The sequence below is a fragment of the Mytilus californianus genome, unplaced genomic scaffold, assembly GCF_021869535.1.
Source record: "Mytilus californianus isolate M0D057914Y unplaced genomic scaffold, xbMytCali1.0.p SCAF_5, whole genome shotgun sequence".
NCBI classification, from domain to species: Eukaryota; Metazoa; Mollusca; class Bivalvia; order Mytilida; family Mytilidae; genus Mytilus; species Mytilus californianus.
This window is the reverse complement of record NW_026262701.1, coordinates 106,239,956-106,259,887: the sequence shown is the minus strand read 5'-3', so window position 1 is coordinate 106,259,887 and position 19,932 is coordinate 106,239,956. Positions and strand designations below refer to the sequence as shown.

Here is a 19,932-nt window from a genome sequence, read left to right as displayed (position 1 = left end):
AATACCAGGCTTATAATTTTGTATGCCAGACATGTGTTTAGTATATAAAAGACCCTTTGGTGATTCTCGAATAAAAAAAGTTAGAAGGCCAAATGAGGAACATGGTTATAAGGCATTGAGGACCCAAAATTCTATTAGGTCTTGCCAAATACAGCTTAGACAATTTTTTAAAAATCTACGAACCTTATTATTAACAAGAGTGCACACGCTGAAATGTCTCGCCTGCGTTAATGATCATTGATTTTATGTTGATAGTCCTAAATATAAAGCTTTACTACAAGTATCAGATAAACTTAATATGATCCAAGAAAATGGGGTCGAGGTCATATGAAAACATTCTGACAGGCATGAGGACCTTGCAAGGTATGCACATACTAAATATAGTTATCCTATTACTCATAATAAAAGAGAAATTAACATTACAAAAAATCTTAACTTTTTTTTCAAGTAGTCACTGAACCATAAAATGAGGTCAAGGACAATGGACATATGACACAGACGGAAACTTCATAACATAAGGCATCCATATACAAAATATGAAGCATCCAGGTCTTCCAGCTTCTAAAATATAAAGCTTTTAATTTAAGTAGTTAGTTAACGCCGCTGCCGGCTCACTATCCCTATGTCCTGCTTTCTGCAACTCTTTGCAGGCTCTACAAATACAAATTTGTTAAGGTTTTCTTAACATAGGTGGAATCCAATTTTTATAATAGTTTTGCTCAATTGTCACACGAATTTTTTCCAATAATAAGCACTATTTTTTGTACCCTTTTTCCCCCGTTTTTTCATAGTAATAAAAGGAATAATGCAACAAAAAAATAAATTTCACTGTATGAAAAGTATATTAGAAACATTTTAATATATTAAAACAAGACAAAAAATTAAACAATACAAAACAAATAATATTCCTAATAATCACAGTCTATCACTAAGCCATCAACATAATCATTTTATATGAAATGCTCTTTTATACCTATCAAAATTTATGTTTTATTTTCTTTTATAAAGCAATTATAAAAAGAACTTAAAAACGATTTTAAATTTCCACTTACAGACAATTGATTTAAACATGTTAAACACCATATTGAAAGGACAAAGTATCATACCGATACTTGTATTTTTCCTGTACCTTGGTACTTCCTTGATATAAATAAAAGTAATAACTATTTCAAAGATCAATTTTGTGTGTCAAATAATCAAGTTTATTCAAAAGGTACAACAAAAAAATTGGGGAATGTGTCCATGGGACACAGATGATGCCCCCGCTTGCATATAACGTTATAAAGGGACAAAACTCAAGAACTGTAAAAGTGAAGCTACCCAAAGTTGTACTTGATCTGAGTTTTGTGGTAATAAGCATTGTGCATAAGTTTCATAACATTGTGTTGAGGCAAACTAAAGTTAGAGAACAGAAACCAATTTTGGAACGTACGGACAGACGTACGTACAGACGGACAAGGGTAAAACTTAATGCCCCCTCCGCCATGGCGGGGGCATAAAAAATTAAGCCACACTTCATATCTCATGGACAGAATAATGGAAGGACAGAATAACATACTGGAATACAAAAGATAAAAGCAAGACTGAAAACATTAAAATATATCCCTTGCTTCACAGATTGAGACTGAATAAATCATTGAAATTCTTTGAGACTGGTGCCCGTCGTCTTGTGTGTGAATTTTTATGCAATAATCATAAATAGTTTCTGACATACGGTCTGACATGCGAAAACCTCCTTTTTTTTACAAAAAACTCAACATCTCTAAAATAAAAATTTGAATCAAAACCAAAAAGTATACAGATCTTTAGATTAATATAACTAAGAAGTGTGTAAAATTTTAAGCAATAATCATAAATCGTTTTTGAGATACGGCGCGACATGTGAAAAACCCCTCCCCTTTTTTTACAAAATACTCAATAACTCAAAAATAAAATTTTGAATCATCACTTAAAAGTATACAGATCTTAAGATTAATATAACTAAGAAGTGTGTAAAGTTTTAAGTATTAATCATAAACTGTTTTTGAGATACAGCGCGACATGTGAAAAACCCCTCCCCCTTTTTTACCAAAATACTCAATATCTCTAAAATAAAATTTTGAATCATCACCAAAAAGTATACCGATCTTAAGATTAATATAACTAAGAAGTGTGTAAAGTTTTAAGCAATAATCATAAATGGTTTTTGAGATACGACGCGACATGTGAAAAAAAACACACACCTGTTATATAGTTACTAAGTCCCGTAACTCGAAAAGTTTTAATCTTATTTTCACCAAAAAGTATACAGATCGTTTGACCATCATAAGAAACAACTATCTTAAGTTTCATGAAATTTGGATAAGTTGTTCTCAAGTTACGGTGCGACATGTTTACGCCGGACAGACAGACGGACAGACGACATTTGTATACCATAATACGTCCCGTCAAAATTTTGACGGGCTTATAAAAATACAGAAATGGAGGACCCCCTATCAACACCCTCTTCAATTTTGATCAATAAACAACGAACCAACTGAGACAGATATGTTCACCTGATAATGATATTGTAGACCAATATAATTAACCTATAACTAAGGGTCTTTAACAATGAACCATGCAAATGAGGTCAGATGGATAGGTTCACCTAACAATGATATTGTAGACCAATATAATTAACCTATAACTAAGGGTCTTTAACAATGAACCATGCAAATGAGGTCAGATGGATAGGTTCACCTAACAATGATATTGTAGACCAATATAATTAACCTATAACTAAGGGTCTTTAACAATGAACCATGCAAATGAGGTCAGATGGATAGGTTTACCTGATAATGTTATTGTAGACCAATATAATTAACCTATAACTAAGGGTCTTTAACAATGAACCATGCAAATGAGGTCAGATGGATAGGTTCACCTAACAATAATTGTATAAACAGCAATTCAGCTGACCAATTACTTACAGTTCCTGATAAAACTTACCTCATCACAAAACATCAACATTGACCAATAAACCCTGTAAGATGGACATGTACACCTTACAAAGATTCAACAAACCAAATAAAGTTGGCCTATTAATCAAAGTAACAGAAAAGAAAATTCAGAGGTTAAGGCATCTGTATACAAGAAATGATAATCAAGCTATTCTTCTCATCCTAAATATTATAACTTATACATATAACTGACACTTTTGTTGGATCAGCATCCCTATGTCTCTCATTCAACCATTTTCTTTGCAGGATAGACAAAAACTATATGAGGAACTTAAATAGAAAACTTGTTAAGAAAATTCTTACAAAAGACACTGTTAATAAACTGTTAAAAAATGCAATATAGGATTAAAATGTTAGACAAAAGTATGAAAGTTAAGATTTTTCATATATATATGTAACTTTTATTGAAATAACCTTAATCAATGTTGTTCAAGGATTCTATTTAAACAAAACAAATTGCATTCTATTGTCATAGAAACCTACTAGAATTACTAACAAAAAAATACAAATTGTCAATTAAGAACATTTTCTATCTGCTTAAAATCTTTTAAACAATGAACAAGATAATAGAATATAAACTATGTCAAGTTAATAAAACAACTAATACAAGGCAATTAAGGCATGTTAAAAAAATAAAATAAAAAATACAGTTGGACAGATGTAAAAAGTATATGCTATTTCTAAACCATAGTTTCTTAAGTATGCCATTCAGTTGGCAAATACCTAAAAATGCATTTGTTTAAATTAAAAGATTTATTTCTGCCTTAATTCAAAACAAAATCTAGCTCAAAAAAATATATTGGTACATGTTGACATTGGTAAAAAAAAATTCAAACCATACCATATCATATCAAAAAGGCAAAAAAAAAAATAATGAAGTTTATATTAGGTATTCAATATCTAAAGATCAGCACCTCCAACTGCCAATTAGGTAAGATACAAATAAATAAAACACAAAAACAAACAAAAAATAGTACAAAACAACCAATGTGTAAATTTTAACAATTGTCACATAAAAACAAAAACAACTTCAATTCATATAACAACTATGGCATCTTATATTAATATATGCCATAAACAAGCAAATATGACATTATTCAAAACATTTTTTTTTTTAAAAGCACTTAAAATCTCCATAGCAGTACTTTTCTATTTCAAATAATCTATTTTGAATAACTAAAAAACAATAAAGTTCAGATGATTGTTTTATTTTTAACATATTTGACTAATTTCAAACTTGATTAATTCTGTAGAGATTGAAAAGAACAAGTAAAGACACTGATATCAATTTGAATCCAGAACAAAATAATAACATGATTATCTTCAAATCTTACATATTATCTTAAATCGTTCAAAATTTAATGAATTGATATTTTGTATGTACAGGAGCAGATTCATTTGGCTGTGTAATGCCCCCTTTAATAAAAAAAATAATTCTTTTTTGACATTGCTTCGTCATAATATTTGTTCCCCATGCTATGCTTACTACTTATTACTACTGATATATTGCAACCAGTTTTTTTTATAGGTTCAGATTCTAAAGATAAACATGATTGCTGCAAATTAAGTATTGTCCTCAAAATATATTTACAAAAAACAAATCTATAACAACTGATAAAGCAAAACTGGACAAATTTACAAACTGAATGAATTTCCTTCACCTAATATAATGCACCAAGAATATACATACTCATGATTTTACCCTAAAACCAAAAACTCACTCAAAAAATAAACACCAAAACTTCACCCACATTTTCATCATTCAAAAAATTGAAGTTTACATTATTTTCTTGTTTTCAGAGAGCAAATTTTGAGAAAATGAAGATAAAGGGTATATGCAGAAGGTCATAACCAGGATCCTAGTGATGGACTGCGGTCAAATTTTTTATTTTACCTAGTCTTAAGTTACAAACACATCTTTTCATTTGAAGCAGGTGTCCTTTTCTAATCATTCTTCAAAATAACAATCTGAACATACACATTTCATAAACTTTCTCATCTTTTTATTGTCATATGAAGTCTTTGAATAAAATTATGTCATGTGTCAGTAACAGAAATAATCCTATACCCTTTACGAACTAAAATATCTGAAATATACATGATTATCTCCCTTACATTCCAAAAGCCTTTAGATAAACTTAAGCAGATTATTTTTATTTTGTAACAACTATGAAACAGTATTTTTAAATCAAACAATTTATTACATATGATCTTATGTTTAATACTTATCGGAATGAGGTAGAGTTAAGGCCCTATACCATATGATAATATAAAAATAATTAACTGGTCAAAAGTACAAAGATCAAGTTCAAATGGTAAAACTACAACAACTTAAAAAAACACAAAATAATAACTGATAAAATAGAAAATGAATGTCCTAGTCCAGACGCCTTTCTTGTAATTTATTGCCTGATTGATTCCCTTCTCACAAATAACTTTTGGGTTGAAATGTTGGGCTGCTACTTTCTGTCATTTATCTTTAATTTATTGTGTTTTTTTTTCTTCAGTTTAAGTAGATTTACATTTTTAACTAAGTGGTTGTACCTTTGTCTGGTTCTTTATTTTTTATTTCACAAAATTTGTTTGTTCCTGATATCATGTATGAATCTGGTGACCCAATATAAATTTTATATAGCTAAAACAGAAATATTATGACAACATAATAATAATATGAAGTTTTTAAACAATATCTTTGGTCATTTTTTAAAGAAATAGAAATTAAATTAAATTGATTCTTTCTCTAGCATATATAAACTGCATAAATCAGCTTTAAAAAATATTAAAAATCAGGAAATTCATGAGGATAAATAAGTAAAACTTTCTACCTTATGCAAGTTTAAATTTTAGCCTAATAGTCTAAAGGGATTTCAAAGGATTGTTCTGTAAGTGAAGATAACAGTTTCACAAACTTAAAAACAAAGTGAGCTTAGCTTAACATAAAAAAGGAATAGAGATTGTCAAAAATGCTCAGCATTGTCAAACAATTAAATATAGACAACTCAAAAATATATTGATTTTAAAAGGTTTAAGTAATCAAAAAATAAAAATAAGAAGAATATAAATTAGTTGATTGTAACTTAAGAAATAATATAAGAAATACAAGAATTAAAATTATATGCCAATAATTTTTTTAAATAGCTTTTAACAATACATGACATTTCCTGTTACAGGCACTATATATTGGGCATTGCCTGTAGGGTACTAGCCTACTGGGAACTGGTAGCCATTTTTAATTTTTTTAAATATTTTTACCCTGAATAGGTACATCAGGCAGCAGCATTTAATTCATTGCTTTAAATACTGTCTTCATTAAATGTTGTAATGCTTTAAATTTTATCTGATAAGATATCTGCACAGATGGCAGTACTCTCATAAAAATATAAAATAACACCAATTAATTAAACTTTCACTAGAATATCATCTGTTAAGCCATTGGCATCACAAATTCTGTCTAAATGTCCCCTGTATACATGAAGATCCTCCATAAATGATGGAATTCTTGTATATTCTAATTCTGCTATATCACTTATAATGTCGATATCTCTGTAGGATATCTTTCCATATCTTAACAAAGAATGGAAGTCTAAATGACGTCTGTTCTTCAAAATCTGTAAAGCTCCATCTAGATATACTTGATCTTTACAAAAAGCACCTGTAATGTATGACTTATAATTATTGCATCATCACACTGCATTTCCTTGATGCTGTATTTAACATTTACTGTGAATTCATTTATTTTCTTTGTTAACAATTTTCATGGATTTTGGATTTGAGGTGTTCAAGTTCTTGCTAAATTTCAAAATTCAATGAAACTTTCTGTAGTATTGGTGTAAAAAATTTAAATTATAGCAAATTTTGGTGGTAAGACAAATTCAAATATCAATTCAATTGGAAGAAAATTTACTATGAATACATTATATTCATTGTTTAAAAAAGACAAAGTCCTACACACTAATTTGATATGTTCTGTCCCATAAACAGTAAAGTTCAGAATTTATGTCTTGATGGAATATGAGGTATCAGTTAACAGTCACATGTCACCTTTATAAATATCTGCAAGATTTGAAGAAAAAAAGTTATAAAGTAGTTATTATTATTGAATGAAGATAAAAACACTCACAGTAAAGTTTCAACTCGTAAAAGACATATAAAATGTTAGAGCCTAAGGGCACCACATTGAATTAGAAGTTGACATTTTGCTTTATTTTAAAGTTGGTTTATCTCCCCTTTGATGTTAATAATTTAGTAGTAAGTGCATTTTCTATTGTGTTTTTCCCTTCTTATCATAAATTCTTGACTATACCTGGTCTGGACGTGTCAGCTTGCCCTCTCTTTGCCCTTATACAATAGTCCCATCGTACTTGCGGATCATTGACAAACTTTCCTAAATCTATAAATAGTTCCTTCAAAGACAAGTGAGCAGCTTTATACACGGTATAATACAATAGTGCACATCTCCATAAACATGGATCTTTCCTCAACAGTACACTGTGAAGTGAGGCTAAACCTTCCTCTGTTGGATTCATAGGAGCCATACCAAGCTCAGTCCGCACTTTCCAATTACTCCACGGTTGGAACTTGTTATTCATACTTCTTAAATAATGTGTACCTAATAATAGATAAATCAATATGTGGATCATTTATAAAAAAGCAATCACAAATACTTTGCATATACATGTATAAGCCAGATGATCACCTATGTTAAACTGAACGACTTATAATATGAAACAAGCACTGTTTAAAAAGAAGGCTTCACAGTTTCAAATGACATCTCATTCTCTGAGCCAATATTTTGGGACAAAGATTCAAAATAATAAATATCCAGTATGTAACATAACTTTATTAAAAGTTTAAGCCCTCTGTTATGAAAAGAACTGTAGGGAAAACATATATCGTGATATACATGAAAGCATTACATTTTGAAGGAATAGTATATAGAGCTTTGGCTCATTTTTCTTTCCCTAGTCTTTACACATCATATGTTGCTGTATGAGATCACATTAATAGTGCTAGATGGAGTACTGAGAGAAAACCAGCTACTTTCGGTAGATACCTTGAAACAGCTTTATTCAAGTGAATTAATTTCAGATCTACCTGAGTTCTAGAAGCTCTTTTCAAAAAAGCTCTTACAATCAGAATTGATCTTAAGCTATTCTGAAATGTTAATCATGACTTCAAGTATTTTTTCTATGATTTTTTAGCGAAAAGAGTCACAAATAACTATATTAACAATCTGAATGATATTAACCACTACCAAGAAAGAGTATAGTAAACATATAAGTAGCATTTGTTTATAGATCTAACTTTTTTGTTTTAATGATTCTCTCAGCGAAATCTCTATCAAACATATTTGTTGGATCCATTAGGGGATTATTAGTCATATTAGATTCACCTTAGGCTTGCTTAAAGTAAACTCTTATTTTTATATGTAAAACTTTGTTACCCATTATCCCATATATATTCTTCAAGAACTATTATTCTTATAATATTTCAGAAATAGCCTTTAAATTACGTCAGTATAAATGTTACTGGAAAAAGTAATGATAAACAATATTTTTTCTGTTCAGCAGTTAACTTACCAATTTCATGCCTGAGAAGACCTTCTACCCAATATTGGCGTAGATTGACAATTCGAACATTTAGTGTTGGTTTGCCTTTAACTCTTGTCATTGAGCCACGAGACAGCAAGTCTTCACTTAAGTTCAGCATAATTTCATTTTCCAGATTCTCTCGTTTCACATAGTTTTTGACTAGAGTAATTATCTGAGATCTTCCTAAAACTGGTCCCCCAGTTTGGTTTTCAAATTCTTCATAGCTCCCATAACGATCTATTGCAATTTCCATTATCAAGATAGCCTAGAAGAAAAATAAAATATAATTTCTGTGTGTCAAAGCCAGATTAAACCTTTAAATATATGATGGTTGTCAGAAAAACGGTTTTGATATCTTAAAGAATTCTTTAAGCTTGAAAACAAAATGGAAAAAATCACCATCAAAATCCCTTGTCAATAAATCATTATTTTAGGCAAACTAATTTCATGATGCAAATTGTTTTTCCAATAAATATAGCCACATCTGGAGCACCTGAATTAACCCTCAGTTTGAGTTGGTGTTGCTCAGTCTTTTTTTGTCTTTTTGATTTATTTGCCATGGCATTACCAGTTATTCTTCGACTTATGTTTTTTGTCTTTTTGATTTATTTGCCATGGCGTTACCAGTTATTCTTCGACTTATGTTTTTTGTCTTTTTGATTTATTTGCCATGGTGTTACCAGTTATTCTTCGACTTATGTTTTTTGTCTTTTTGATTTATTTGCCATGGCGTTACCAGTTATTCTTCGACTTATGTTTTTTGTCTTTTTGATTTATTTGCCATGGCGTTACCAGTTATTCTTCGACTTATGTTTTTTGTCTTTTTGATTTATTTGCCATGGCGTTATCAGTTATTCTTCGACTTATGTTTTTTGTCTTTTTGATTTATTTGCCATGGCGTTACCAGTTATTCTTCGACTTATGTTTTTTGTCTTTTTGATTTATTTGCCATGGCGTTACCAGTTATTCTTCGACTCTTCGACTTATGTTTTTTGTCTTTTTGATTTATTTGCCATGGCGTTACCAGTTATTCTTCGACTTATGTTTTTTGTCTTTTTGATTTATTTGCCATGGCGTTACCAGTTATTCTTCGACTTATGTTTTTTGTCTTTTTGATTTATTTGCCATGGCGTTACCAGTTATTCTTCGACTTATGTTTTATGTCCCCTTGGTATCTTCTGCCTCTTTTTTACACATTTAGAAACATAAATAAACACTTCAAATATACACAAACAGAAACATAAATAAACACTTCAAATATACACAAACAAGCACATTAAATAAAATTTTGATTAGAAATAAAAATTTCTCAACAAAAACAAAAGTAGCAATATAGCCATTTTTAGACCTTTTTCGTTATATGTTGACACTTACTATATTGAGTAATCTGTCTGAAGGAGTACTGATACGTTCCAGTACTTCAGGTGGGGCAGGGAATCTGTAGATGAAGTATGGATTGTAATTGTAATTAGCTCTAAAAAATCTTTCTTTCTCAGACTTTTCATTTTCTGGTTTTATGGCATTCAGTAGTGGCATTTTCTTCCTTCGATCACAAGCAGTGGGTAAAACTTCTCGATTCAGAGCTGGAGGCATCCTCATTGGAGTTGTCAATCTTGGTGATAGTGGATATTCTTTAGAAATGGAAGGAAGTTTGAGATTCTCCGATGTGTTAGATCTACTAAGAGATGTTAAACCATTACCATGATTACTTGAGATTCTACCAGTTGAAGCACTTTTAGTCATAGATATTGGTGTGGACTTTTGTTTTGATTTCTTTTTCTTCCCTTTCTTCTTTCCATTCTTGATAACCTGTGTGTAGCTAGGCACATTGGTCTGAACAGCAGTAGACATACCTAATACTTATATTTGAACTTCCCCCCCAGAAAACAAATTATTCAAGGCAGATTGGATGTCATGATTACTAAATGCAGGGTCAGCTCATCTTTAGATCTCGGCATCAGCTAGTTAAGTATGCATGTTTGTCCACTGAAATTAAAACAAATAATTTCAAGTTGTACAGAGAAAAATTAATAATAAAACTACAGATATGCTTTAAAATTTGAAAAAAAATATACTTAAGCTTTAAAATAGTTCAATTTCAAAAAAGATTAAATGTAATGCAAATTACCCAATTTTGATAATTTTTTTGTTGTTTCTTCAATACATTGTATATAAACTTCCATACATTGTATATAAACTAGATGGCCTTACATGTTTACATGACATATAATTGCTTATATCCACGTCATTTGAACTCTTGTGGAAAATTGTCTCATTGACAATCATACCATATCTTTATACTGAAGAATTATTTTTACTAAAAGTTTCTTACCCTTGAATACCCACATGCAAAATTATGTATAACAAGAGTGCACACGCTGAAATGTCTCACCTTCTTTACTAATCATTGATATTATGTTGATAGTTCTAAATATAAAGCTTTACTACAGCTATCACATAAACTTAACATGATCCAAGAAAATGAGGTCAAGGTCATATAAACCAAACAAGAAATACATGTACACCTTACAATCATTCAATACACTAAATATAGTTGACCTATTGCTTATAGTTTCTAAGATAGACTTAACCAAGAAAACTAAACATTGACTAATGAACCATGAAAATGAGGTCAAGGTCAGATGAACCATGCCAGGCAGACATGTACAGCTTGCAATCCTTCCATACAACAAATATAGTTGACCTATTGCTTATAGTAATAGAAAAACAGACCAAAACACAAAAGCTTAACTATAACCACTGAACCATGAAAATGAGGTCAAGGTCAGATGACACCTGCCAGTTGGACATGTACACCTTACAGTCCTTCCATACACCAAATATGCTAGACCTATTGCTTCCAGTATCTGAGATATGGACTTGACCACCAAAATTTAACCTTGTTCACTGATCCATGAAATGAGGTTGAGGTCAAGTGAAAACTGTCTGACGGGCATGAGGACCTAGCAAGGTACGCACATACCAAATATAGTTATCCTATTACTCATTATAAGAGAGAAATTAACATTACAAAAAATCTTAACTTTTTTTTCAAGTAGTCACTGAACCATGAAAATGAGGTCATGGACAATGGACATGTGACAGACGGAAACTTTGTAACATAAGGCATCTATACACAAGGTATGAAGCATCCAGGTTTTCCACCTTCTAAAATACAAAACTTTTAAGAAGTTAGCTATCACCGGCACCGCCACTGGATCACTATCCCTATGTCGAGCTTTCTGCGACAAAAGTCGCAGGCTCGACAAAAATTATGAAAATCCATTGAGGCAAACACGAGTTTTTGTTTTACATATTAAAGTGATTTTCTTTTTTTTTAACAGATAAAATTTTGTAACACTTTATTTGAAATTCTCCAAAACCATTACAGAACTTTATTTTAGCACACCAAATATCCTGTTAAAAATTATGAAAATCCATCAAAGCAAACATGAGTTTCTGTTTGATAAGCTTTTTGATACTAAAGGGAGACAAATATAAGAAAACTTTGAAAGGTGTCTTCACGTCTGAACTCCTAACATTGTGTATATAAATTATGAACATCCAGAAAGCAAACTTCAGTTATTAAATGAAGAGCTGAGGACAGATGGACAGACCACTGATTGATATGGGCCATGTATCAAAAATGATAGTGAAATAGTTAACTATAGATATTAACATTTCTAAATCAACTTGCAGTTAAAAATAGCTTATTGATTTATTCGAAAACCACTCAACTGCTTTACCATTGGGTTGTCAACTAGGATTTGTTGCTTGTTTTGTTAATCAGAATCATGTTTTTCTTAAATTTTCAATTAAAAGACATTTCAGCATATTCGCCCAACTAAGAACTGGCTTACACAGAACTTAAAACTACAAGAAATGAGTAGGCCAAACCAATGCCATAGAGTCATGCAACTGTGGAGCACATAAACACCTTACCATTTTTTGCTATGAGAACGAACGAGAAAATATGTTCCATTAAGTATCCAAAGAGGTCTGGATTTGAAACCCGAATTTAGCTACCATATTAACCAGGCTAGCAGGAGGCGAGAACATCGAAGAGACGAAGCCAAACTATTAACAGTGGCAAATTATATTGACAGAACTGGCAGATTTTATACTGCAGTTCCTCAATCCCAATCTTAACCAGCACATATCCTTTAAAAGCACAAAACCAGCACATATCCTTTAAAAGCACAGAGACAAAATAACGTTGAGCATAAAGCATGAAGGCGTAAACCTGCACATTCGAGACAATTTGTGCAACAGGCCTGAAGATTGAGGATTGAGGAATAAGAGAAATATGAATATAGTTTGGCAACTGACAAAAACACAACCTAATTATAAATATTTCAGTAGAGGAGCTGACAAAAGAAGCAATCAGTGGCGACCTTCAGTCAGAAGAGGATCTGTTATTGTAGTGTCATAAATTATAATAACTCAACAGTTGATATTATAGCACTACTGTTCTCATAAATATATATCATACAGTTTTATAGTAATTGATTTGTCATGTTTGTTTAGATCGGTATATAGGTAGTTGGTACCTTAACTGAGTAAAAGAAGGCATCACATCTTCGCTAGCCAAGGGTTACGATACACTACCCTCCTCTCCACCCTTGGCAGATTAAGCCAACATTTGTGATAACAATGTTGCGCCATCTATCTGTATATTAAAGTCACGCCCATTCCTAATACATTTTTCTTGACCAATGGTAGCACTTGAACTCTTCAATTTGGAGGTAAAAACACGGTAGCGTCTAGATTCTACACACTTGGTAAAGCAGGAAACGAAAATATACGTTGACATTAATGCATTTGTGCAAGAAACATACACAGGAACTTCTATTAGTTGATTAAAAACATTCAAATTGTCACTAAATATAGTCGTATGTTTAGGGATGCAAAGACTTGTTGCACAATAAGCACGTGGCAATTGTTTACATACACTTTCTACATTTACACGTGATCATGTTATAGGCGCTTTTTGATTGGATGCAGTGAGTTTCGACTGCAACCAATGAAAATCATTACCTTGTGTCTCCGAAATTCTATCTCGATCCGCCAAGGGTGGAGAGGAGGGAAGTGGATCGTAACCCTTGGCTAGCGAAGATGAAGGCATCATAGCTCTACTTTAATTTAGGAAATCCATACATATATATAATATAGTTTTATATTAATTGTTTCTTTAGATATTTATATAGGTTGTGGGTCCCCTAAAGTAAAAGAAGGCATTATAGCACCACTTTACCTTAGTGGACTCAATTGCTTTAAAATTTTACCTTTTTGCCATTTAATCTGCAATAAACAATAAGGTTCATCATAACAAGCGAACAAAAATGGCTGTGTTTGCACCTCAAAAACTACTCTGAGTATAGACTAACCTATGCAGTTGGAAAAGTTGTAAAAGGCCTAGCATCCACAATATAGTATATAAAAATAAAGTGCATTTTGTGTTTCAGAAAATCCCCCAATTTTTTTTTCTTTCTGAAACACAAAATGCATTTAACTTTTATATATCTAGTGGATGCCAGGCCTTAAAACTTTTCAAACTGCACAGGTTAGTCTGTACTCATAGTAGTTTTTGAGATATAAACTCAGCCATTTTTTTTTATGATGAACCTAAAGAATTTGCTATAATATGTTGCCAAACAATTTTATTTAAGGTATCAATATTTTTTTTAACATAAAAAGACGAAAATTATCCTTTTATAGACACAGTCCCCTAAGCCAAGGTAACATCTAGGAAATTGTCGACTCCCTTAAAGACTAAAGCAAGGATTTGTATATTTCTATACAAATCCTTGACTAAAGTAAAAAAGGCCGATATAATATGTGTCAAAGGAATGTCAAAGTCGGTCATCAATGATCAGGAAACATTTGATTCAGGAAGAAGGTGCAAAGCTATATGTCATTCGTATATTCATTCTGATCTTGAAACGAAAACATTACATTTTAAATCAAAAAACAGCCAGAACTGCTACAAAATGACGCCAGTCCCTGGCAACGATGACCCGGAAGTAATATAGTAAGGTTTGCCTGATTACCGAATACATCATTCAAATATAAATAGGAAACCATCTTCCTAAATTCATAAATAAGATATGTATATTATATTTTTGTTGAAATTCGGCTCAAAGATTTTTGGAAAAAAACTGAGTTTATGTTTAAAAATCACAAATTTCATCATAAATTTTGTGCAACTTCTTTCTGTGCTTGGATTACAATAAACATTTAGAACTAGGTAAAATACACTTTTGCAAATTCCAAAATGTGTATAAAATTTGCAGTAAAACTTGTTTCAGGTCAAAATAAAATTGAATTAATATTTATCAATCACATTTTTAAAATTTTGTAATTAATGCAAATGTCATTAGTTCGTGAGATTTCAAAATCATGGCTCGGTACTTATACATCCCGCAATTGTGTTATTGTGCTATGGTCATATTTTTTTGTTTTGTATTTTCATTTTTGCTTATGTGCTTTGTCTATATGCCATTTTGTTTTTCTTTGTTGACATATTGGTTTGTTTTTATAGTGATTAAGATTATGACACAATGTTGACTGCTGTACCCCTATTTTTAACATTTTTACCTAATATGTCTGTTTGTTTTGTTCAGTCATTGCTATCAATATAATGGAATTTTATGCGACTTTCATACAAGTGAGAGGTTTAGCTAGCTATAAAACCAGGTTTAATCCAACATTTTCTACATAAGGAAATACCTGTTCCAAGTCAGGGATATGACAATTTTTGTCCATTCGTTTGATGTGTTTGAGCTTTTGATTTTGCCATTTGATAAGGGACTTTCCGATTTGAGTTTTCCTTGGAGTTCGGTATTTTTGTTATTTTACTTTTTAGATCTCAAAGGAAAATATGTATAACATAAAAATTCGATATCCAGAACTGAAATATTGCATATTAAAGGCATAAGAACACAGTTTTCTTTTTTCAGAATACAGACCATTATGTCTTGCCCGAACTGTGCACACTTTCATGTACTGATTTCTTGATTGACAAAATATTTGTTACGTTTGGAAGGCATGTTTTTCAACAAACAATCGGCATTCCCATGGGAACAAACTGTGCACCTCTTCTTGCCAACTTGTTCCTTTATCCATATGAGGCCGATTTCATACAGGGACTGCTTAGGAAGAAAGATAGGAAGTTAACTTCAATTTCCGCTATATAAATGAGGTTCTCTCACTAAATAGTTCAAAATTTGGTGACTATGTTCAACGCATCCATCCCATCGAATACAACAGATACAGTTAAGTCTGCCTCATATCTTGACTTACATCTAGAAATTGACAATGAGGGTTGGTTGAAAAAAAAATTACGACATAAGAGATGATTTCAGCTTCTCAATTGTGACATGCCAGCAGCGCTTGCATACGGAATGTATATTTCCCAGTTGATGCGATATTCCAGGGCTTGTATTTCCTATCATGATTTTCTTGATAGAGGGTTGCTGCTCACAAGGAAGCTATTAAACCAAGAGTTCCAAGTGGTGAAGTTGAAATTACCCCTTTGTAAATTTTACTGACTCCATCACGAGTTGGTGAACCGTTATGGAATATCTGTTTCACAGATGACAACGGATATGTTTCAATTGCCGTAACTACAATCCCGATACCTTTTCCCCGAATGTGACCTACCGAATTAGACTTATCGCCGGATTTGTACTAACATGAGCACTACGACGGGTGCCACATGTAAAGCAGGATCTGCTTACCCTTCCAGAGCGCCTGAGATCACCCTCAGTTTTTGGTGGGGTTCGTGTTGCTCAGTCTTTAGTTTTCTATGTTGTTTTTTGTGTACTGTTGTTTGTCTGTTTGTATGTTGGTCTTTTTCTTTTTGAGCCATGTTGTTGTCAGTTTATTTTCGTCTTATGAGTTTGAATGTCCCTGTTGGTATCTTTTGCCTCTCTTTCATAGTAGACCCGGCCCAAAGTCGATCCGTTCCAAGTCGTTCCGGTCCAAGTTGATTCGGCAGATATCTAAAGTCGATCCCGCCCCAATTTACAAGGAATGAAAATTATGATATGTTTGACTTGCAGTTTCAGTTTATATATTCTAATGATTTTCATGAATTACCACAACGGTGAACTTCTTTTTCTTTAGATACGGAATACCACCAACTTTTTGAGGATTACTTTCCGGCGCATGCCTGTGTGAGGTTGCTTGAAGTTAATTATATTTTTTCTTTTATTTGTGAAATTTACAATTTTCATATACCTGCATGGAGTTATTTTCTTTCAGAACTATAGGTCTTTCTTTTGAAGAATCAACCCGGACGATACCAAGTTTCAATGAAGTTTGCTTCAAGGTATGAAATAATGATCTGTGTAAGCTGATTATTTTTCTGATTAAAATGCAAACTTTAATTTACTTAAACATTTGATTCGTTTGATAGGTATCGTGTGTTGTTACCAATTGGTGTGTTTTACTTTTTAATTTACCGTCTTTGGTAGGTTTAAGGCAAAAACAATCCTTTCCTCCGTTTATTGGACTGAAATACCAAAAATCGTCGTTGATGCGCATTTTTAACTTTCGAAACAAATAATGTGAAGTTTTGTTAATTTGTCGCTACAATAAAGGGACATTATGCGAGATGAATTTAATAATGCAACACTTTTCCAAATATTTTAAAACAAGCCAGATTTAACACATTCGTGTGTAGGATTTTGAAAATCTTATTGATTCATTCTGTATTAGAAATAAGACTTTGTTCTGTGGATGATTCGGTTTTTTTTGTCTTACATGTACATGTATCACGATTTTGTTCTCTCTTCATGCCAGTTCTAAACAATTTACATCTATTTATACCTTTTACTCTATCTAATGATCAAATGACCAAATATTCTTATTTCATAAAGAAAAACACCACGTTCTTTAAAATGGAGAGGGGCTATAATATTTAATCCTGATTCTGAGTTTTTAAAAAAGGTGTATTGCCAGACCAAAAGAGAGAAAACAATTATTCTGAATAGTTCGTTAAGAAAATTGTTTAAAAAAAATCTGCTTTTCCGCGATTGAATAGTCATGAGAAAAAAAACATAACATCCCCCTTTCATAAACAAAGTTGATACAATAAATTAGTTACAAAGTGACTTGTATTTTTAATCCACCGTAACAATTCATTTGTGTCTTGCTTCATGCAGTTACAGTAATGATTTTATAACTGGACAACGATTTCTAAAGTTTATATCTATTATAAATGAGCCGTATCAAATAAAATTGAGAATGGAAATGGGGAATGTGTCAAAGAGACAACAACCCGACCAAAGAGCAGGAAACAGCCGGAGACCACCAATGGGTCTTCAATACAGCGAGAAAATCCCGCACCCGGAGGCGGGCTTCAGCTGGTCCCTAAACAAAAAAGTGTACTAGTTCAATGAAAATGGACGTCACACTAAACTCCAAAACATATAAATGAACTAAAATTAAAAAACATACAAGACTAACAAAGGCCAGAGGCTCCTGACTTGGGACAGGCACAAAATTGCGGCGGGGTTAAACATGTTTTGTGAGATCTCAAAAACCTGAATGAATCAGAAAAGAATATCATACTTTAGTGTGGTCGCTAAAATAGGATGGAAATACTGCAAATCTTTGCAGAAAATAATATTTTTTGACGGTATATAAGATCTTTTCAGCAACTGGTGTGATTAACACATTGGTTACACATAGGTTGATCACAAACCAAGCTAATGCACGCAATTTTTTAAAAGTTATAAAAACTACTAAACTTGAGAAATATTGTGTGATTTGCTGAATCCCTTCCATAAAAAGTTACTTACCTTTTGTATTGATCATGGATACCGTTTTCTACAAAAATATTCCTCTCATCAGCGAAATTTACACAACCTTTTTATGTGCAAATTGACACTTATCCTGAATCATACATAGGTAGTTGGGGACAGGACACTTTTTTCTAGCCCTCAAAAAGAGTCAAAATGCTCAGACACTGGAGAATGACAGTCCGACAAGGCCTTTCTTCCGGTTCCCACCGAATCGACTTTATCGGGAGGAAAAGAGGAGGCATCACCCCGAGAGAAAGACGAGTTTCGTTCCCAACACCCCTTTACACAACCTTTTTATGTGCAAATTGACACTTACCCTGAATCATACATAGGTGTCTGAACCCACCTCCTGTGGAAAGACCTATTTCATGAAAGACATGTTGCAACAAGTAAGAATATTGTTGCAGTCCCAGGCCGGAAAAGATCGCATGGTTGTGCAAGAGATGACAACCTCTCTACGGAAAAAGACAGAGAACAATGACATAGCGCATTGAATTCATCCGCGGTATCCCTATCGATCTTGAAAATGACGACTTTTTTCGATCCAAGAAAGAGAAACATAATCGTACTGGGCGACCTTATATCATAGAATTAAAGAAGTTTAATCATATTTGTTTGTTTTAATCATCCGGTAAAGTATGAATTATTAGAGTAATGGATCGACATTGTATAGAATTGAGGCAATAAATTAATCAATTACCTTCTTCAACAAAAATAAATAGACTGATGTCAATATTGTTTGAATTTCGTTTTGCTTTATCATAGTATTATCTTAAATGATTGAATCAATAGGTGTCATAAAAGTGTCATCGTTTACCTGTTGTAATGAGTCCCGTTTTGGTACATTATCTGTATCGTAACATAAAATTGAGAATCGAAACGGGGAATGCGTCAAAGAGACAAAAACCCGACCAAAGAGCAGGAAACGGGTCTTCAAAACAGCGAGAAAACCCCGCAGCCGGAGGCGGGCTTCAGCTGGCCCCTAAACAATAATGTATTCTAGTTCATCAATATTGTCTGGACATGATTTGGCTCGAGTAGAGTATGACTAGATAATTTCGTATTTATGACTTATTCCTTATTGCGTAATAGCAAGAATGCTTGATTCCGTTATGTTACACAGCATCCGGTTACATCTGGTTACGCAAGGGTCGTGAATGAACTATATACTGTACACATGCGCAACCTTCCCCAATAAAGGTCAAATTAAAGGTTGCATGAATACGGATTTAAATGAGTTGAATTATCGATTTGCAAGGCAATAATACATCAGCGATGTTATTTAATCTTATTTTGACGAAATGAAATTAAACTGACTGCTAAAAGCGAAATATTATTTTCTATATTCCGCTTTTTATTAATCTTTGAAACCAAAAACACATATTTATTTATTCTTGTATCATTCGATCCTGATCCGTAGCTAATTCCCTTTTAAGTAATTATATTTTACTACTCACAGTAGAATTATTTGATGTTATGGTGGTAACCGTGTAAATAATCTATTATATTTGGAATCTCATATCCAGCTTACTTCTGTAACAGTTGTAAATGTCG

The 19,932-nt window shown here is 32.1% G+C and overlaps 1 protein-coding gene across 3 annotated transcripts; it reads right to left on the bottom strand.

Moving 5' to 3' along the window:
* Positions 1-835: 835 nt before the first annotated feature.
* LOC127700477 (putative tyrosine carboxypeptidase MATCAP2) lies at positions 836-14,583 on the bottom strand. Of its 3 annotated transcripts, none has more exons than XR_007981588.1 (6): positions 14,525-14,583; positions 9,944-10,555; positions 8,558-8,834; positions 7,282-7,587; positions 2,811-6,630; positions 836-2,718 (listed from the first exon to the last, which is right to left on the bottom strand). XR_007981588.1 is itself a non-coding variant. In XM_052203977.1 (5 exons), exons 2-5 carry the CDS (start codon positions 10,418-10,420, stop codon positions 6,377-6,379), a joined length of 1,314 nt encoding a protein of 437 aa, XP_052059937.1. In that variant the 5' UTR covers positions 10,421-10,555; positions 14,525-14,583; the 3' UTR covers positions 836-6,376. The 3 variants fall into 3 exon arrangements, 1 of the variants encoding a protein (XP_052059937.1); XR_007981589.1 differs by having other exon boundaries at positions 836-2,626; XM_052203977.1 differs by having other exon boundaries at positions 836-6,630.
* Between the last annotated feature and the right edge of the window lie 5,349 nt (positions 14,584-19,932).